At 44.4% G+C, this 21,672-nt stretch overlaps 1 protein-coding gene and 1 long non-coding RNA gene across 2 annotated transcripts; both read right to left on the reverse strand.

Moving 5' to 3' along the window:
* Positions 1-6,992: 6,992 nt before the first annotated feature.
* eif4g2b (eukaryotic translation initiation factor 4, gamma 2b) lies at positions 6,993-14,716 on the reverse strand. The gene is made up of 16 exons (XM_079163664.1): positions 14,549-14,716; positions 14,313-14,379; positions 14,070-14,221; positions 13,814-13,924; positions 13,137-13,319; positions 12,716-12,857; positions 12,187-12,350; positions 11,985-12,088; positions 11,402-11,537; positions 11,015-11,119; positions 10,583-10,798; positions 10,209-10,467; positions 9,742-9,946; positions 9,165-9,373; positions 8,425-8,546; positions 6,993-8,330 (listed from the first exon to the last, which is right to left on the reverse strand). The coding sequence occupies exons 3-16, from the start codon at positions 14,151-14,153 to the stop codon at positions 8,265-8,267; spliced, it is 2,106 nt and encodes a 701-aa protein (XP_079019790.1). The 5' UTR covers positions 14,154-14,221; positions 14,313-14,379; positions 14,549-14,716; the 3' UTR covers positions 6,993-8,264.
* A 2,885-nt stretch (positions 14,717-17,601) lies between these two features.
* LOC306699147 lies at positions 17,602-20,760 on the reverse strand. The gene is made up of 3 exons (XR_013767162.1): positions 20,578-20,760; positions 19,538-19,646; positions 17,602-17,623 (listed from the first exon to the last, which is right to left on the reverse strand). It is a non-coding gene; the product is annotated as an uncharacterized lncRNA (long non-coding RNA).
* Positions 20,761-21,672: the final 912 nt, after the last annotated feature.

Consider the following 21,672-nt stretch of genomic DNA (forward strand, 5'->3'; position numbering starts at 1 on the left):
GTTTCAATGTGCGTACAACTTTCGACATTCAGAAGAATTGATGTTTTGTACACGTCTTGTTCTAATAAAAGCACAATACAGAAAGAAATGAGAATGAAAAAGAGAGAGAGAGAGCGAGAAACCCTGGGCTCAAACTATATCATAAAATATATTTCAGCTTCCCATAACTTCCCAATCCTGACTGAAATCACGGAATTATTACTTTTGTATTCATAATTATGAGGTGAATCTCAGAAGTCATTTATTTAAATAAAAAAAGAAATGTCTTTCTGTACGCATGACATCATCACAGGTGTAACAGACTCAGTGAACTAACAGAACGTGCAGGGAGGAGATTACTCATCCCCACTGTTGCTGGAAAACATACCCGAACAGGACGCGTCTAATAATAGGTCTGGTTGTGTGTGCACCAATGCAAATGATCAAATCACTGTGCAGATGTGACATTGCGGTGCATTTATCAACCCGACTTCGTCCCCCTCTTGCTGCCCGTGAACATGACGATGCACATTTGCACAACATCATGTTCCCGTGTGGTGTCGGTGACATGAAGCACCCTCTCCTGCATTACCGTTCTGCTGCTGTGCATGTGGTTGTCTCCACAGATGAGGTGTTGACATCCCATCATAAAAAACACATGTTGGGAAAACATGAATGTGAGCAAAAGCTACCTGGACAGCCAACGGTTCCCTCTAGTGGAGGATATGTTGAGTTGCTGAAGTCACTGAGGTAGTCGGGAAATCAATCTCACCACAAAGTCCATCTATACCGGGGCTTTCAATCACATCACATGATCTTCATCACCAAAGGACTCTGCCCAGTTTTCATTCAATTGTATAGAAAGTATAAAGTAATATAAAGTGTTTGATATTTTATGACAACTGGTTTAAATAGTATTGTTTGATGAGTTTAAATATTCATCAAACAATAACATACAAGGGTGAGTTTTGGTTGATGTTAAGAAAATAAAATGTATTATTTGCTTTGATAAATGTGGAAAAAAATGTTGGTTGGAATTTCTTCCTGGCAAAGCGGTCAGCGGTCAGTGTCGATATAAACTTCCCCCCAGGAATGCGAGGATCTGAGGAGAGAAAACAAGTACTTATCAAATGAGATCCACATGGAGCGGATCACGATGCGCACAGAGAATGAGCTGACCATGAGGAACCTCAGGAACCTGAACCAGGAGCTGCAGGCTCAAGTCAAAGAGGTACACACCAACACGGGACATGGTTTTAAACAACGCATCACTTGAGAGGTGAGGAAAAGTAGAGCCTCTCCTGACAACTGATGGAATAAAGTTATTTTATTAATAACATCGAAGTTGAATTCAAATCTGAAGGGATGAAATTGCTGCAGCAGAGGCCGAGATATTCCGACTTCTAGTCCGTATTAGTCGAGCTCCAGACGCACTGGATCCTACATTTCCCATAATGCAACCAATTTTTCATGCCTGGAAATTGCCAGCGTTATCTAACCCTGACGGTTATCTCAGTTTGGGCAAAGCTCTGCAGCAGCCAGAGGAGAAGTGGCCCCTCTGTAATATGACCCATAACCACAACAGCACCGGGCTCCAGTACCAGGGGGAGGTCCAGGTCCAGGTCCAGTGCAGAGCCACTTGTCCTGTAACACCACCTGTATTACGCACAAAGCACTGCACAGGGGGCACAATGTTTTCTGAGTCAAATCCCATTGAAGATGTTTGGATTATTATCATCATCAGCACGTTACTTTACTGTATTTGCAGTGGCGCTTTAGCTCGTCTCCGAAGCAGCAGCTACAGAAGGCTTTATTGTTGTTAGTATTATACTTATTATTCTGATCTATATTTTTGTACTTGTACTGGATGCATTTCTGGGGTGCTTGGGATGCTAGAAAACTCATGAAGCTGTGTAGGGTGATGCCTCCATTGCCACTGAAGGTGTGACGGGCCGGTTCATTGCTGCTTCCAGCTTTCATTTCTGATAGAATTTGATCAATTCCCATGGCCCCCTCTGACCCAGTCACTGTGTTGGGAGTCGTATTACATCTAGAAACAAAGGCAGGCCTCTACGGTTTCATGTCCAAGTCACTACAGTTTACATCCACCTCTCTCTCTCTCTCTCTCTCTCTCTCGCTCTCTCTCTCTCTCTCTCTCTCTCCCCCCATCAGCTGAAGCAGAAGCTGTATTTGAGCCAGCAGAGGGCGACTCTGTGCTCGCGGGCCGCAGACGAGGCGGAGGTGTCCAGAGGAGAGGCGGAGAGGAGCAGGGCCCTGGCTGAGGCTCGGGCCCTCGGCTGTCAGCGGGACAAGGGGACGGCGGAGGCCGACAGGAGCCGCCTGAGTGACGAGCTGCAGCAGCTGAAGAAAGAGGTGGACACAGCTAGCTGACCCGCACGCTCACATTCAAAACGACTTGTTAGCGACAGAGCAGGGATGAGTGGAGGCCGCAGTTAGTGGAACTACATGTAGAGCACAACATGTGATGTATACTCTCCTTGGGTGATCCATCGTGACTCCGACAGGGTGGGACGTTACGCTGAATGTAACTTCATCCCAAATGTTGGCAGGTAGCGTCAGTGCCAGTGAGAAACCCATTACTTTCTCCAGATCATGGGATGAGAGGAAACACTTCAACAAATAAATAAGAAAAATGAAGGCTAATAGTCTTAATTTCCATAATAGTCATTGACGAGGAGAGCAAGAACACATCAGATGTTCTCTTTAACCAGATTTGGATGTGGAATATTGTTAGTTATCAGCATCAATATCCGTCAATCAGCCGGAGCACAAACAGGATACAACATTACCGGTGGACCGAATCGACTCAATTATGACCCGTGACGTTCATTTCTGCCTTTCCCCCTCTCTGCAGCACACCGATCTGCAGCTGTCACTTGCACAAGCAGAGAAGAGTTACTTTGAAAGCAAGCTGAAGCTGGACCGGGTGTCGGGGGAGAAACAGGCCCTGCTGCAGCAGAACGGGAGCCTGGAGGGGGACGGGGACGACCTCCGACACAAGCTGAGACAGATCACAGAGGAGAACATCCGCATCAAACAGAGGTGGGTGTGTTTCACAAATACACCATGAATTTGCCGACAACAGGAGGGCCTCATGCAGGAAGTGATGTAGCAACACATTTCCTCTTATTTTCGTCCATAATTTCCTCTTCTCTGGTTAGTACCCATTGATTTCTGGGATTTAAAAGTGTTTTTTTTTGCTCGTGAATCATCTTGTTTTCAGTCTGAAAAATTGTCCAACGCAAAGAAATTTAAATGTTACATTTGAGGAACATAAAAAAATCTCATGAATATTATACAATCAAGTTAGAGTCGTCTATATTTTAGAGTAATTACAATGATAAAATACCATCGGTCCATTGATCACAGTTAAAACTATACAAAACCTTTGATTCTTGAGTGTGTTCAGCTTCTGAATGACTTAACATATTCTGCTCTTTGATTTTTTGGACTCTCTGGAAAATCACACGTTTACTTTTTTAACAGTAACCTCAAATTCACTACTGCTGAAGTTCTTCTTCCTCTTACAGCCCTTTTTTTGGTTGCATCTCTCCAATTCTTGGGCACGTGTCACAGTCATTACGTGGCGCAGGAATAGACGCTCAGAAGTCAGGTGACGTGGAGCGAGAAAGTCTGCTTCAAACGAACACAAGACTTTCACCCAGCAGACCGTTGTACGTGTCTAATCGGACGTACTAAACCTGTTGCTTGTTGAGCTTAATTCACGTAACTACACGTTCTTGTTTTAACCCAAACTACGATATTTTCCTTAACATAACCAAGTAGTTTTGTTCGAATTTAACTAACCACCGCACGTCCGTGTGTGCGGGTTTACGTTGACTTAACTCACGCCTGTAACTTAATTTACGTAACAAACATTCAGATTCGAACCCAAACCAATGATCTCTTTCTAAACATAACCGTGTGATTTTGTGTGTCCGCATGCGACGGGTCGGGATCGAGGACGCCACTAAAACGGAACACTTCAAAATGAACGACAAGACTCACGCAAAATGTGCTCGAAAGCGGCGCGCTATTGATACGCCTTCCCCGTGACATCACGCTGCACCACAACTCTGCATCGGCTTGATTTAGAAAGCCTTTTAAAACTTTATCGGAGGCGATGAGTCAACGTGGACGTTTTGAGAGCTGATAGACTGTAAAGCCAAGCCAGTAGCGTTAAACACCACTTTAGTTAAGAGGGGGAGTTGGAACAATGTCAACGGGGCCAGAGGAGGGATGTTTTAGGTTCACAATGTCACCGAAATATAAAAACATGAACAGCAAGGTTGAAGGTCAAACCTGATTGTAACCCCTTATCAACACAGAATATAGTGGGAGCGTACTTCACCTAAAAGGAAGCAATAAATCCACACGGAAGAGCAAACTGGGCAACAGGAAGAGAATTTAGTCAGAAGAGGGTGATTTCTTACACATATATATATGTATACATATAAGTCTTTTGGACCACCCAGCGCTGCATCATACATTAACTGTATGAGTACTTTAGCTCCGTTTGAGCTCTAATCTTTCAACAGATTTTGAAAGGATTTTGTTTTTGTATCTCCTGCTGAGCGTGAAGCCGGGAACATCATAAATTGTAGCACGAGAAGAACAACAGATCGGATGAACGTGCTCCACATCTAACCTAAACCGCATTCGCCGCCAAAACTCGAAGCATCAAAGCAGTTGCCGCAGCTAAAAGTCAAGAGTTATCATTTTGACCTCCGCTGCAGTTTGAACCAGTTTGAGTGCAACGGGTTTTTAAAAAAAAAATGTTTGCGGTATTTTCTGGGTTAAATTAAACTGTCAGTGCCCCAAGGCAAAACGTCCAGAATGAATCTTCGATCAGAGCCAAACTGTGAACATAATTAAAACTCGCATGAGGTCAGTCGGTGCCTCGACCTTTCACAACGGAGAGCTCGACTGGAGGACGGAGGAGCTGAGAGGAACGCAGAGCAGAGGAGGGAAGCGACGCGGGAAGAAGACGTTTCACGAGATCAATGGCGGATTTCAAACACTCCCTTAAAAGTTCAAAAAGAAACTACTCTTCTTCACCTTCATTTGGACATGAGCATCGGTGGTTTCTGTGCAGTGTCAGTGAACTAAGGTGATTCTTCAAAGGGTCAAATGGGGGCAGATTCCGAACTCCGGCTGTGCCTGGTTACTATAAATTTATCCAAACACATAACTGGGCTGCACAGGTACACCAAAGAGGTTTAAATGTCCTTCTTTAATCACTTGTTCCTTTGATTTATAGGCTGATCAGCTTGTTTTTGTATCCGTGGGAACTTGACAGCAGTTTCAAAACACAAGTTTTCTTTGCAAAATAAAAGTCGAAAGGCCTAAAAGAAAAGGAGCGCAGTCAAGAGTGAGTTCCTGTGGTGAGACAAATTGAGACATTTCAGGGGTGTAAGTTCAAGTCTTGTGTTCACAGCGAGGTGAATTCGAGGCGCAGGGCGACGGCGGCGGAGGAGGAGGTCGAGAAGGCCAACCGGGCTCAGCGGGAGGCCGAGGCCGAGAGGCGCCTGGCTGAGAAGGAGAGGCAGGAGAGGACGGCCGAGTGTCTGGGCTGGAGGGAGAAGCACCGGGAGATAGCCGACAGGGTCAGAGGTCAGGAGGACCTGGAGGCCCTGAGGCAGAACAAAGCGGTAAGAGAGCATCCACAGACAGGAGGGACGGGTCTCTCAGCTGGGAGTGATTTACACCCGAAGTCTGTGATATAGACGTCAGCACACAGCAGAAATTAAACACTAGAGAGAATTACAAGTGTGGTCTGTGCAAATGGACATTTAGTCCATAGGATTTATTGTTTTTGTCTGTGGTTAATAAACAATTGAAGGTGCATTTTACGTTTGTTTTCCCCAACAGTGTCAAGCCAACATCAAGAGTTTCTTCCTCTGCATGACAGAAAGCAACCAGAGGGTTAAAATACTCAAAAATCAAGACGGCACCCCGAGAAATTTTACGGTGAGATGATTCTACAGACCATGTTGAATCATGTTAAAATATAAAATACACATGTAAAAGTGTTAAATTGTCATTTTTTGTTCAGGAAGGTGACCCCGTGTACATCTCCACCCCTGAATCTGGTCCCGAAGAGCCGGAAAGGAGTTCATCCAGGTAACGCTGAGGCCACCAGACGGCCCGAAAAACAGCTTCACCAACAGATGGAAACCTTTGTACAGCCAACATGTCAACGAAGACAATGCATCATTACCCAAATGGTTGTATGGATGGAAAAACAAACAAAGGCCTCAGTTCATGGAGGGGAATCTGAGTGTTCACATTATTTAAAAACATGACGATCTGAAATATGGGGCTTTCATCCGACTGATTCACGATTCTATTTCTTTCTGTTTGGCACAGGTTAAAGCCACTATCTATAACATCCTGAGAGAAATATGTTGCCGTAGCATTTCTTTGTGATAAAACTAACACAAAAGAATAGGAGTAATAAAGGTGGACAGAAAAACATGATCACAAAGGTGAAAGGTCAATTGAAAGGACTCCCCCCCCCCCTGAGAGGGATCTGTAGCATTTTAAATGTACAATTTAGGTTTTTAACTGAATCCTTTCCTCAGGACCATGTTCAGGGTCTCCGCCCCACACACGGGCAGGGATCCGGGCCCGAGTCACTTCGACGAGCTGGCCGCCTTCGGAGGAGAGCGACCGGACTCCGCACCACCACGCAGGAGCAGGAAGGTGGTGGAATACTTCTGGATCCCCACGGACCAGGAGTAGTCGACGAGTCACGCTTCGCCATCGCGGCAGAAGGACCAAACCTGCTCTGCATTGAAACGAGTGTCGTACATTTATTAAATAGTCCCTATTGTGACCCCTAGACTACTTCTATTCCTCTCATGAGTAAAATGAGGTAAAATGTATAATCCAAGCTCACTAACCAGCAGGGTAAGAATCACATTGTTACCGGGGAGTTTATAAATTAAGAATAGCAGCATAAATAAAAGTGAAAACTAGTTTTGGTGCTCATGTACTGGACTTTATTGACATTAAAGCAATAGGAGGTGCACAATAATTTTGAATACTGTACAATTTGATCCAAACCCATCGCCTTTATACATAAACATGGCTTGTCGGCACAACTCTTGGGTAAAAGTCGTTATTTAACGGTTATTTATCGTAGTGGGGGGGGGCAATTACAACCTATATAAAGAGGTTAAACTGTGGGCGAGACAAAACTCCGTTAAACAGGAACGCGTCTCAAAGAGGACGCTGTCGAATTAATAAAAAAACAAGCCTTTTCTCTTCCTGCTTGAATATGAAGACTGGTAAACACATGGATTGTGCCATTAGGCCGGGACTAAATCAAATACTTCAGCATGTGCTCGGGCTACAGGTTCTCTGAGTCCATTTCATTATTCTAGCACAACAAAAGCCCATCGAAGAGGTAGAAACACAGGCAACTTTGAAACGGTACGGTGGCACACCAATGACTACAACTTCCTTCAGAAAGTATTGCAACACGAGGAGGATCGGGAGTATTGCAACCACTCGTGTAATAAAAGATGACAAAGAGAGGAATCACAAAAACGAGGGAAGATGCTCATCATCAGCGACTACGAAGAGCACTTTTATTTAAAAAGAACAGTTGTTTTTAGGAAGCATACGTCGACTAAACACGCACCTCAGTTCATTTTTGAAAGGTTTGGCCAGCTCATGCTTCGCTCTCATCGTCGTGCCCTTACAGGAGATCACACAGCGGGCCACCGACGGGACCTTTGGTTAACAGCCTTATGCTTTTGAATAGCATTAGCTATTAGGACCACTAATTTGCTATATTCAAGGGGAAATCTTACGCATTCTTAAATGAAGCACTTTGCTACTCGGGGGAGTCTCGAATCAGGAAAATAAATTGATTGAAAATGAAAAAACATGCAATACAGTGAAAAAAAAAAGAAAGTTACAAACTTCAGTCAAGAGTTTAGAAGAAGAAAATTAAAAACATGGTTGAGCCACTCCAGACTTTAGAAATTCATGTAGCTGATCGGGACACAGATCCAAAAATCAAACATCCATCAGGCGACGGATCAAATGAGGCTTCTCAGCCCATCGACGGTCACGGCTGGTAACGCACGAGGCCCTACAGGTACGAGCTTTTCGGTTTATATTTGCACGACAGAAGCGGCTAAGTGCCACGTGGTAGTGGTTAAATTAAGATTGGAGTTAAATAAATGAAAGGCGAGTGTAGTAATAAAGATAAACGGTTGATCTTCTACGCCATGATGCGTCCTCTCGGTTTCTCAATCTGCTTCTTCCTCCGACTCCTCCTCCTCCGCCGTCTCCAGCCAGGTGAGCCACTGGTTGACCTGACGGGAGAGAAACGTCACGTCAGCGCTCGAGTGGGTGCACGACGTTCACGAGTAGCTGAGGACATTCTGTCTGGTGAAAACATTACTGTACCTGGAATAAAGATTTTCCTTTTCCCGGGAATTCTTGGGTGATGTCTTCTTTCCATGCAAGGAAGGCTTCTTCTTCAATGATCTCCATGTCGTAGAAGTTGACAAAGTAGCGCAGCAGCATGCCTACGTGGAAAGAATACAAAAGAAAAAGCATTATTGAATGTTTCCACACAAAAAAACATGTACAAGCAACATATGATGAAAGTAAGATTTGTTGATTTAGCAACGTTGCCTTTAAAATAAAGTGTACAAGTAATTATAGTGCATTAAGATGATGGGAGAGGCGCGGCCTTTCAAAGTAAAAATCAACTCTAGGCGGCGCTATAGAGCCATTTTGGTGAGTTTCTGAACATGATAAAGCCTCCAAAAAGCCAATTAATTTGGCAGAAGAAGAAGAAGAAACACCCAAATTAAAGGGATAACATTTAGAAGGATAGTTCACACTGACTTTGGGATAGTGGTGAAAAACATAAAAAAAAAAGTCTTAATTATAGTTCTTGGGAAGAACACCGGCAGGTTAGTTTGTTAAAAAAAACAAATGTGCCAAGAAAACTGCTGAGGGTGCATCTCTGGTTGTCGGCGCCCTCTGGTGGACTAACTATGTAATGGAGGCTTTTTCTTAACCAACTCAAAATAATTTGGCCATTTTATTCATGACATTTCTACATGTAGACCGACACCAATATATTTGTAAAAAGGTTAATGTCTGTATCGGGTTTTAATCTGGCGGACTGCCTGTACCTTTAGGGAACGCGCTGGCGTTGCAGTGCACCTGCAAGGCGTAGAGAGCGCTGACCTGCAGCTCGGTATGGTCGTGCAGGAACTTCTGCATGACGGGCTTGAAGGCCAGCAGCAGCTGTTTCTCCTGCTCCAGCTGCTCTTTGGGGGGGGCCGCCAGCTGCTCATCGCCCTCCGTCATGCACAGCTCCTGGGAGATGTACTGGAGGAAACTGGGAGAAGATCACAGTCGACTTCAGCCTTCTCCTCAAATAGAAGGTTTCTAATAAACGGTCTTGTTTCGTAAAATACATACACCCTTGTGGAAAAAAACATTTGTTATTTACCCTTCATTCATGCAGGAGACCTTATGATTACCTTATTTAAGATTGCTCTTCATTAAAAAGTATTTTCACTTTTTTACTGCCATTTTAGGAGTTTTAATTATATTTAGTAAGTACGATTATTGGGAGAATATTGTCAATTGCAATTACTTTGCACATGAACTGTGATGCACCGACCACTTTCACTGTTCTTATACTCAGACGCTAACTTTGCTAAACTTCACTGAGCCTCAACGGTAACCTTGCTGTCTGTCTACCTGGTCATGAGGATGTTGACAAAGCCTTTATCGGTGTGAAGCTTGGGCGAGATGTTGTCCTTAATCCACTTGTAGATGGACTGTGGAGAGGGGTCTGCCTTTATCTGTTTCAGCAGCTCCTTCTCCAGCTTCAGCAGCGGGAACAGGAAGCTCAGGCCTTTACCCTCCAGGATCTCCAGCATGCGGTCCTTGTTCTGATCGATTTCTGCCGGGGACAACAAGTCAGGTATTCAGCGGGGAGGTCAGCGGCTAGCAGCTAACAGGGCTAATAGCGGCCACAGTGCTGACAGAGCTAACAGTTCTAACCCCACCAGGTCCTGCCATGGTGGGTCAGGGAAGGTGTTATCAGCTATAACGGCTGTATCAACTGTGGTTACAACTGTCCACTCAGTGGGATGCATTAGGGGAGGAGTGGGACTTCTCTAAAGATTGAATCTGTTGGATATTAATGCAGCAGCAACAAGTACCTGGGAGCATCTTCTGCATGTTGACCTTGCTCTGCTGGAAGAGGTCTGTGAGCCACTCTCGGTCCTTCAGCTTGGCCGTCTGTTGCAGGCAAAGCAGGAAGAGGGGGAAGTGAGTGCCGTTCTCCAGGGGGTGAGCCAGCTCCGCCACGCTCACCAGCTCTGCGATGATGGCCCGGGCGGCGAACTGGGCCAGGTAGGACTTCACCAGGGGTACGTCCAGCTCGATCTTAGGGCACTGGTCCAGGACGTTGAGGAAAGCCTGCAGAAGAGGAACCGCCACAGCATTTAGTACGATGCAATCCACTTCTGGTCTCTCATCAGTACGCGTCAAGTCTGGTTTGTGTCTGATCTAAAAAAGGAACGGATCCGTCTACCTGCATGAAGTTCTCTCCAGTGATGAGGCCCTCGGTGCGGAGCGTGTGGATCAGAGTGCTAGCGTGCTCCTTGTCCTCATCAGGACGGTCCAGCGAGCACACGATGATCTTGCTCAGCATCTCCGGCAGGAAGTGCTTGGGCGCCTTCATCTCTCTCGCGCCGCTCACAGCCTCGGTCAGGTTCTTACTGTTCAAGTACTCGGTCACGATCGCCTCCTGGAAGTGGAGATTTGAGCGCACAGAAAATGAGCGGTGGACAGTTCGACCAACAAATGTGACAAATGATTTGTGCTCTCGTCGTGGGCCAATCGCAACACAGAAGAGCTGCCTTTAAAAACAGCCTATAATTAATCGTATGACAGACTAACTTTGTGGTCATTTTATATTATTTTTTACATATTGCAGCAGTTCTAGATTCTTCGTTTTGCCTACCGTCATTTTGAGCAGCTCCTCCTTGGCGGGAGGCGGTTTCTTGTTCGTCTTCTGAGGTTTCTCTTGGATGGGCGGAGGGTTGGTCTTCAGCCCAAGCTGTGGAGGCTGAGGTGAAAGGTCATGTGATGATTACAGATTACATTTTATCAGGGTTCCTGCAGCTAGAAGAAAGTTAGATCCGAGACTTTTTGAATCCCACATATGACCAATTTTTCAATAAACATGCAGAGTTTGTAAAACCTTTTGCATAAAATACACGAGCCCCATGTGCATCGCCTTGTATCTCAAAACATTTCCTTTAACACTTGTTTTTCTCTATTCGTTAAATCGTGTTCCGTCTTGGTTTGTGCAAGTGAAAATAATCTGCGAGTGGGGACCGACTCTTACCTGTCCCAGGGGAGGGGTTTGAGTGCGTGGGGGCTGGGCGCTGGGGGGCATCATGGTGGGGATCTGGGGCTGGAGCTTGGGTACCTGGTTCTTGTTGAGGAGGAATGACTGAGCAGGCCTGAGGCTGATCTGTGGGACCAGCAAGTGTCAAACACAAAAAAACAAATTAGGATCAGTTGGCCTGGAAAAAAAATAAAATAAAAAAATCTGATCATCAACGACACCCATGCCCTCATATCTCATAATCGCAGTCAGCGGACCAGCTACCAGCTTGGAGGAGGAGGAGGAGGAGGAGGAGGAGGAAGGATGAGAAAGATGGAGATCAAAGACGGAGGACAAGGTAGAAGAAAGACTGGCAGCCGGCTGTGTTCCTCAGAATAACGCGTCTTTTTATAATCACTGGGCATGAAGACTGAACCACCAACAGGCAGGACGTCACAACGCAGCCGTCGATGTTCGTGTGATGATACCGTAACAACAAATCATAAGCTTTGAGCTCAGATATCGTTGAGTACTCTTCACAACAAAACAACCGTTGTGTTTTTGTCCATCTCCTGCGAGCCAGCTAAAGCTAATTCTAGTCACCTCATCTGCATTGAGCTGCCCTTTCTTGATGAATCGTGGAGGCATGTCCTTGGACTGGACCTGCTGCTGGGCCATGTGGTTCTGGAAGTGCTGGTTCTGAACCTGTGGAAAGTCCAATGGGCATTAGTGGGTCACTTTAAGCTTTGACCTCAGGATTTGTAGAGAAACGGCGACGGTATTTAACGCTTGCTAAGCATTACCTGGTTGGACTTAACGAAAGACTTTGGCCCCACTTCAAACTGTGCCTGTGGTTGGGGGGCGATGTGGCCACTGTGGCCGTTGAAGAGCGGGTTGGTGCGATGGCGTCCCATAGTGGGCGAGTACCTGTCCTGAATAACCCCCGGGCCGGTTCCAATGCCACTGCCTGAGTGAACGAAGAACAAAGATGATGTTAGTAGAGGTTTAACCCAGAGGAGTGAGATTATTGGAGTATTACATGAACTGACCACCTCCAGGTTATCTAAAAAAAAAAAAAAAAATGATCAAACCATTTTGCATCACTTTTGCGCACGACAACTTGAAAATGGATTGTTCTTGGAGGTAAATTAATGCTGCAAACCCCAAAACACGCTGGCAGGTTAGAAAAGCATGTTTTCTTTTAAAAAACAATGACAGAAAAAGTTGTAAAAATAGACCTCGTCTGTTTCCTTTTGTGTTCAAGTACAGTCAGAAATCAAACGCGTGATGAGATGACACTACACAGGTCAACACACCAAATAAAGCCCGTACCTGGCATCTGCCCAAACATATCGGCCAATCCGCCGAGAGTCTCCCTGTCCAGTTTCATTCTGTTGGGCATGAAGGGGCTTTCCAGGAAGAAGTCCATCCTCATCCCCTGAGACATGGGTGCTGGGATGAAAACACCCAAATCCTACAGAAACACAGAACAGCTGGTGTCGTTAAATTGTCCAATGACTTGATTTCAAGTCAATCCCAGAACTGAACTTGAATTTCTAACATCAACTCAAGTTTGTTATCAAGCTAGAAACTCATTGACACGTCTCACTGACTCACATACAATAGGTTGTGGGAGGGAGGGAGAGTTTTAACACAAGTCTCAACCTCTGCCTCTGATGTTGGACATTAGCTGTTAATCATCCCAAAATATGGGCGATCCAAACAACGAGCACGGTGACTTCTCCGGACTCACTTTCACTGCCTCCTGACGGATCTGGTGAAGCGTCTTTGGTCCGTTGTCGATGAAAGCCTTGCGGGGGATCCAGTTGTTTTCTCGCAGTTCCGCTGTGTCTTGCAGCAGGAAGCGGATCCTGGCGGGCAACTCCTTGTTGTTCATTAAGGATCGCATACGGCCAAAATACTGATCCATTAAAGACTGGAGGAAAGAGGATGGAGAGAGTGAGGACCGGCAGAGTACGGCGTGGCAGCAGGATTTACATTAGCACCGGCTCTGAGCCAAGTGGGGCTGTAGGTGAGCTTAGCCACGACCTGAGATTACAAACAGTGGACCCGGGCAGGACCAGAGGCACAGAAACCAGAATGTAACACGTCTGGTTTGCTTTCACCGCACTGATCATCTGGTAAACTTTACTAAAGCTTTGACTTCTGCATGCAGAAGCAGAACTGGCTCTCTTTCTAGGTTCATACACATGTTTACCAATACACGAGTGTAAGGTGCATTTTCATGACCATAAATTCTCTGAGGTATCTGTATACATGTCAAAACTGACCGTACCAACTCCGTCACTTATAAATGAAAAGTTTATGAATACGCTTTTGCAAGAATCGTCACTAGTGTGTTGAATTCGACACGTGTCTCTCACACACTCACACACACAGCGTCTCTCGATGGAAGGCTGGAGCCGTTACCTTTGCTTTCTCATGGTCGAGTCTCGGCCCCACAGTTCTCATTATCTGACAGAGGCACTCCAGATCCTCCCCCATATCCTTGAGCTGGACTCTCTTCTTCTTTTCCAGAAGCTTCAGAAAAAGAAGGAAAGCAGGAGGGTCATACAGGGTACTCTGGCCTGGTGTCATGGAGGTATGCAGTATTTATTTTGATTAGAACCCTTGATGTGCACTCTTAAAGATTAAAAGCTTCTTTCAAACACAAACATCAACATACTGTTTTGATGCACTTATGAAGGATAGATTCGTGGATGAGGTCGAGTTTGCCAAGTTCCCCGATGAATTTAATGTTGCCAAGCATCTTGATCTTGGCAATGGAACGCTGCTCCTCCTCCTCAGAAGTAAGAGGGTTGTCATGTTTGTCATAGACTGAGGCGGGAGGAGAACCAGAGGTTTAGTGGACACGCTGTGATGACAGGAGCTAAACTAATTCATTACTGAACGTCTCACAAGAACTTACTTTCAACATTGCTGGCGCGGTTTTCAAATTCATCTTGAAGTTTGGAAATCAGCAGTCTTCTGAAGGTCTACAATAACAAAACACACCATTGGTTAGAATATCAAATAATGTCCACAGAAGCATAGATTAAAAGAAATGAAAGAGAGGACGATGAACATGAAGAAAACCCCTGAGCTTTGATCGAGGCAGCAGCAGTGATATAAATGAGGAGAACAAATGCCCTCAGCCACACTCACTGTGTTCTGCTTTTGGGATGTTTGGATCTCAGATGAAGGGCCATCAAAGTTTGGTGCGTCCTCTGCCAAGCGCAGACATAGCTGAGCATATAGCGAGCTATACTTGGGCTCTTCTAGGGCTTTGTCTACAATCTGAACCGCAGCGAGGGAGGAGAGAGGGGGAGAAAGCCGAGAGGGAACCACTCAGGTCATCAAAAACAGCAGCCTGGCGAGAAGATGGACCAACACATTTGGGATTTAGCAGAGGACCCGAGGATAAGAATGTTCCCTTACCAGCAAGATGATTCCTTTAAGGACGAGTTTTGAGTCTACGCCCACGTTCAGGAGCTCAAGGCATAGCTTGTCAAACTTGTCAGGCGTGAGTTTGTTGAGTATGCTAGAAGAAAAGATGAGAAGAAGATGTTAGCACGACGTAATAATATCTCGAAGGGGTTTTACCATGTTTAGCAGGACAACCACAGGGGGAAAATATCCTATTTAATCAAATAAACTTGCCTAGTTAGTCATTATTTATCCAATATTACATGATCGGCTGCGATACTTTACGCTTAAAATGCGTGCTCTACTCATAGAAGATCAAACTGAAGCGCTTCCTGAAGTCAAAGGTCAATACTTTATCAATACACCTGTTCAACAAGCATAAACATGTAAACAAGTAGAAAAGTGGTACAATCGGCTGCGTCTGCTCAGCTAGGAGCAAACACAGAAGCCGTCTGTTTGTAGGCAAACTGTTTAAAGTCTCTCTGATTTTGACATTTCTTAGCTGCAGGCAGCGAGTCAGCCGAGGGAGCAAGCGCCGATGTTTGTGTCTGAACTTCACTCGGGAACATCGTAGATTCGTTTCCAGTGAGATATTATAGAGTTCATAGTGACTTTGCTGTTAAATTAAAAATATAAATACATTTTAATCCTGTTGTGGATTTGGTCTTTCACATACGAAACTAAAAAGTGATTATTTAGTAATTAATCGATATTAGTAGTAGCGATAAAGTGCTAATGTTAGCATCCCTATTTTGGATAAAAACCAGGTCTGAAGCGGAACGATTGCACCTGCAAAACAGAATCGTTGACTTAACTTAGTATTAAGTAGTAATATGTTTTTGTGCTCTACTTTAAGTCAATTCAACACCCTGAACTCAATATCCATGATATCAGAAGTAAGGGCTAATATTAGGTTGACTTATTTCTATAGGACTGATCACAGAGACATCTTTGTGACAGAAAGCTCGAGTCTCACTTGGAACCAGCGGCGCTGCATCAGACCCATGAAACGGTCCAGCAGTCTGATGAGGCACCAAGAATCCAGACTGCTGGTTTCAAGCTTGGTGTTTGTTTTAAGTTATTAAGTCAAACTCACACTAAATTAGTTTTATAGCGCATTACGCATCAGTTGTAGTCCTTAAAAAAAAATCAAACCACCACTTAATAATGGTTCACTGCCTAAGCACTCACTCTGCAGCTTCATTTCATGTGCTGCGACAGAGCCAATTACCAATGCTTTATTAATCCGCAGGCTTTGTTTCTAAATCTCATTATCCACGTTGGCTTCCTCCTCCTTCACTGGCTTTGTGTTTACAGAGAGCAGCGTGTGAGTTTATGTTCCAAACCTTCATTTTCTGATCAGGGATTTAGAAAAGCATGTTTGCAACGAGGAGGGAGATCCAGAGGTTACCTTTTTCAGTCTATAAAACTGCATTTTATGCACAATCATTTTGCCACATTTGGTTGACACTGCTGGGTCTAACTTCTGCTTCCCGTGTGGTGGCCACCAGCTCGCCTACACTCCTAAGGGAAACGCTGTCATCTCCGTGTTTTCTACTTGGAAACGTCGCCGGACATAGCGGTGAAAGGGCCTTAAGTGCCTTTGGCAAAGCACATGCTATCTCAGTGACTGCCGAACTGGGAAATTCAACACACAAAAAAAAAAAAACTGGGTTGTCTTATTTTGGGTAGGCAAACACTCCAAACACCCAAGTGCATGTGCACAAGCACTGAGAAGATGAGTTTTTCATGATATGTCCCCTTTAAGTCCACCTGACCTCAAGTCCTGTGACATTCGTCACAAACACTGAACCACATTTAAACATCATTGTTCTAACATTTACTGGCATTTTTCTTCAGGAGAGCTCTTCTGGCAATCCTGAATTCACTTTGTCGAGCCAACCCACACCAACTGTCTGCTGGGTTTTGTAAACTCTGCTCAAATTTAAGTGAAATTATTTTAGTGCTATCATTGAGCCACAAGCCATCGAAATTCTTGCTCACTATTTCCAGGTAAGTCTGGATGAAAAGTCGAGGAGGAGGGAGACGAAAAAGAAAAAGAAGCTTTTTGTCCATCGGGATGGATAATGAACTGGATACTGGCTTGAATCTTACCCCCTCACTTTCCTGAAGATTGCATCGTGTCGCTCTTTTTCGGTGCTGGAGTTGACATCTCGTCTAGTGCTTCGTGAAGGAACCCATCTCTGACCGCTTTGCCCTGGGGTTTTCCCCAGGAACTCGCTGTTAAAGTACACAGAGAGAGAGAGAGAGAGACACAGTGAGTACCACAGGACCTGGAGACATCATGGCTGGTTCAGAGAAATACACCGACCTTGCAATATAGTTATTGTTCTAGCAGAAAATCTGATCCCTTTTATAATTATCTTATAAGTGACTGCACACTTATACTACAAATGCTGCACGACCAGGTCTATCAATAAGAAATGAACCACATACAAGCTGCTACGAGGAACTTTTATTTAGAGGTGATTTTGGCGGTCCCTGTTTACGGTAGAGATAATCTCAGACTGCCCAGCTGGTAAACATGCATGTTCTGTCTGCAGCTGCCTGACCTCAAGTAACAGGACTTCTGGGTATTCAAACAGAGTTTCCTGGAATTCAGGCCCTTTAATCAACAAAGCTGTCTCATCCACCTTTTCTGCAGTGGGGAATCCTACTCGTGCCGTAACGCTAATAATGAAATCACTATACATTAATTGTGCGCTGGAAAAATTCCAAATGACAAACCTGTTGCCGACAGTCTTGGGATAGTGCTGAGGTGCGCCCCTACCACCTCCTCCCCCCGAAGAAGCACTGCAGAAGCAAACAAAGGAAGGAAACGCATTAGGCTCATGCAGAAACATGGAATGTGCCTGCATATCAACCGCATAAGAAACAGGATTAAATGGACTGCCTATTCATACACTCGACCTTTATTTACACCAAAGATGCAAGGGAACAAGAGCTTACAAGTGAGATTAACATTTCAAATGCCACAAAAATAGGTAAGAATACAATCAGCTATAAAGATATAAAAAGCCCTTATCGAACAGATGTATCCTGGCACTCGAAGGTTGTCACTAAACAATAAACCACTGACCAACTGAAAGTCAAAACTAATTAGGAATGATGGCTTGGCCTGAATAACAGCGTCACGTATAAACATTGCATGACGCGACTGTCGCAGTCAGCTGTTTGAGAGCCAGAGACGCGGCTTCAAGACGGACAATGCACTCACTGAAAGAGCAGCGCAGAGAGCCGCACAGCTAAGGTGACGGCGTGTGCATTAATGCACGAGTCAGTCAACTGAGTGGAACAAAGCCCAGGGGAGTCCGCTCTACACGGAGCCTGGGCGTCTTCCACCGATACAGCCGAGGCTTCACCGTTCATGTTGCGCTGCTCGCACATTCCACATTTCCATTTGGTAATATGGAAATGTGATTTGCATTCATTTGGCGTTCCGTAACACAACATGCATGTTTTTCTACTTTCACCTCTTAGTGGAGCAGTTTAATCAGCTGAAGGTTTACTCAGTTTTTCGACAGGTTGGCCATTTTACTAACATTTTAGTTCCAACAAATCTTTCTGCTCCATTTTTCAGGTTTTTGGGCACAGCCCTGCAGTAGTGTATTGGCCTTTGTTGAATATTCTAAAGAATGTATTATTCATGAACCCAAGTTTGAGAGTTACTTATTTAATGCACACAACTTAGTCAATTTGGATGAGCTTCATGTTGCTGAACGTTTCCCTAAAAGCATGCGCCGTACATCCAGATTATTAGCAGATAACTAAAACTCCGGACAGAAGACCTATGAACACACGGCTTTGGTCTTTAGTGGGGAAAATTACAATTTGCATATATTCCTGGGACAAATATATGCAGTAGTCACAGTCTCAAATCATCAAACTCAACAGAAACAAAACAAAACTCATCAAAACAGTCTTTGTAAGTCTTTCCACATCTCCAATAATCACCAACTGTGGTTTGAGAGTTTAAAAGAGGCCGAATAAGTAACAGATGAAGAAGAAGAAGTACTAACCACTGTACCAGTCTCACTGTTTACTAACCCTGCTTCTGGTGCCGGTTCAATGACCAGAACTAGGGCGACATGCACGGCTTCAGGTGCAGTGGAGAAGCAGAACAGGTTGCTCTCTACACTGCTGTGGTGTCATCACGGTCTATTAATACTCAAATTTACAAGTCAATGAAGCACATCGGGGTGGTGACTGGGACTGATTATTTGTATATTCAGGGCGTCTGCGAGCCTTGTGAAGTTATTTCCAAAGCATTATTTTTCCTCTAAACAGATCAATGATCAACCAATTTACCAAATAACATATTGAAAAAATACATTAGGGTACCCAATGAGATGGTGCACCGTAAAACGGCAACCTGAAATCCCTTAAGCTGAAGAATGCATCTAACATACAGTGTCCCAGATCATTTGAGGCCTTAATCTAGCCATTTGAAAACTGAATCCTGGGCTTGACAGCGACTCTAAACTGTCAACAGTGCGAGTGCCGGCACCAGTATTCAGGTTCATCATGTCTAACGTGTCCCCCTTTACAAAAAGGTTCCTGACAGCCATTTTGAGCCTTCCCACATCCAGCTTTGTTCCAAATGCCGGAAGTGTTGCTGCCCCAAAACGCTAGCAGAGGGCTAACCATGGAAGAAAATAAAAAAGGATGTCCTTGTTGTTAATTTGTGTTGAAGCTTTGGGTTATTACCTGAAACGAGAAGCACCCCCTTCTGCAATCACACTCTCCACTTTGGCGGCTTGACAATGAAGAATACTCAAAAGAATAAGAATAATAGGAAGGGATGGGGGGAACGGTGCTGAGGAAGAGAGAGAGGGAGGGCAATTAGTCACTGCAGAGGGGGGGGGGGGGGGGGGGGGGCGGCAATGCACACTGTAGAATACATCAATAGCTACAACATTGCAGAGGGCAAGAGGAGTCATCCAACGTTATCCAAGGATGTCAGTTAGCCAGCTGAGCTCGATAAACAGTTCTTTGTTACAGGCCTCCCCACTAATGACACATCTAATCATTACGCAACACATGAAGGGAATTGCAGACACGACACGTTACAAAATACAACTTTAGTAGTATTAGTTGGAGCATTTAACAAATGCCCAAAAACGCAGTATTATGTGCTCGTCTTTGCGCTGCTGCAACAAAGCAAAAGGTGCGGCAGCTAACCGGCTAACGCTAATATTTACTAATTCGCTATAGTTGGGTTTGCTAAATCCATAAGTTAGCTAACATCACGACATTGGTCAGATGTTGTTTTTCTTAACAATATACAAACTGTTTAGTCGGCTGTGTAACCATATTAGAGGATAAGAGGTTTGCGGTTAGCGTTACATTGGAATAGTGTATTAGCTGTCCAATCCGAAGATGCACTGTGTAGGTTTTTAGATCGAGAACCTGCAAACCTAACGGTACCGTTGCACCATTATGCAGTAAACTGGGGCAGGGCAGAGTGGTTGGCAGCTAATAATACATCCAGTCGGCTGTGCTTGTAGCCATCCCATCATGGCTGATACTATTGAGACGCCATTTTCTACTCGAATGTGAATCAGCTGAGCCATCGAGTACTCTAAGCTAAATCCACCGGCTCCTAAGCTACAGCGTTACCGTTCTACGGTTAGCTTTGAGCGAGCTTATGTCAGACGTTGGTATCTTTAGCTTGCTTAGCTAGCTAGCAGGCGCCATTTTGGATGAGCCGGTGCGCGGTTTTGCAAGGGAGAAAAAATCTGCCTTACCTTTAACAAAGAAACTTCAGTTTTATGTTGTTGTGCGACTATCACGGAAGAAATAAGACGGTTGTAAAGGGGGGGGAAAACGGGGTATGCGACGTTTATCAGGAGAGCTAAAAAGCAGAAAGATGACCGCACAAACACACACATCAATCCGCTACTTGCTGCCTGGCTTATTCGCGCTAGCTAGCTGGTAGACTGCTGCCTTATGGGGACGGAGGAGTCACCAATTTGCACTCGGCACGTAGTTTGTTGCCGTGTCAATCCTGGCCAATCACAAGAAAGATATGTTCTTTAAGGCGTTTCCGGTAACACATATCATCCAATGAGAGGCGTCTGTAAACAAAAGAGGCCGCCTCCTTTTATTTGATTGACATACAATTTAACATCTGCAGTACAGGAAAATATATTGGTTATTTGCTAATTAAGGGAGTTAAAGGCATTAATTAAATTACTACTTAGTACAGGATTATTAATTATTGTATTCATTTTCTTAAAATAATTGTCAAATTCTTAATAAAGAAGTGGAACAATACATAGGAATTCAGGATGTATATAAAACATATTTGTTATTATTTTTCATATGGATAGTGCATTGTAAGAGTTGCAAATAAGTCATACAAATGAATAACCTACCTTTAATTTTTCCTTTGCCACTTATGTATCATATTATCTGTTTGTCTCATTGTTTTATGATTCAACAGATACAGCATATTCTGATCTACTTAAAGTGTGTAGTTTTATTTGTTTACTTTAATTTGCACACATAACACATTTTAATTCACCTCATTGGCCTGAGTTTGGTAGATTTTCACTTATAGAAAGAAAAACATTGGCCAAACAACATACCATATTCACAATATTCAGAAGTATACTTACTATACATATACGCCATACAAATGTAGCACAGCACTAAACCCAAAACAAAAGGAATTATGGGCCAGTTTCAGGGTTCAGACTGACAGGCTGCAACTGACACTTATGACTTTTGATGGATGCAGCAATCAGGAGGCTTGAACACATGCCCTTCTGTTTAGGAGCTCATCTGCCCTGCTACCTCTGTGCTAACAATCTACTGTCCACAGCCAATCACAGTCCAGT

The sequence above is a fragment of the Pholis gunnellus genome (assembly GCF_910591455.1).
Source record: "Pholis gunnellus genome assembly, chromosome: 7".
Classification (NCBI taxonomy): Eukaryota; Metazoa; Chordata; class Actinopteri; order Perciformes; family Pholidae; genus Pholis; species Pholis gunnellus.

Excerpts from the sequence above, each read along its gene's own strand:
- eif4g2b (XM_079163664.1), bottom strand. The coding sequence starts at position 14,153 with ATGCTTGGCAACATTAAATTCATCGGGGAACTTGGCAAACTCGACCTC. Across the intron at positions 11,538-11,984 it reads CAGCTCAATGCAGATGAGGT|CCCACAGATCAGCCTCAGGC; the intron begins GACTAGAATTAG and ends ACACTTGCTGGT. Across the intron at positions 9,947-10,208 it reads CATGCAGAAGATGCTCCCAG|AAATCGATCAGAACAAGGAC; the intron begins GTACTTGTTGCT and ends TGTCCCCGGCAG.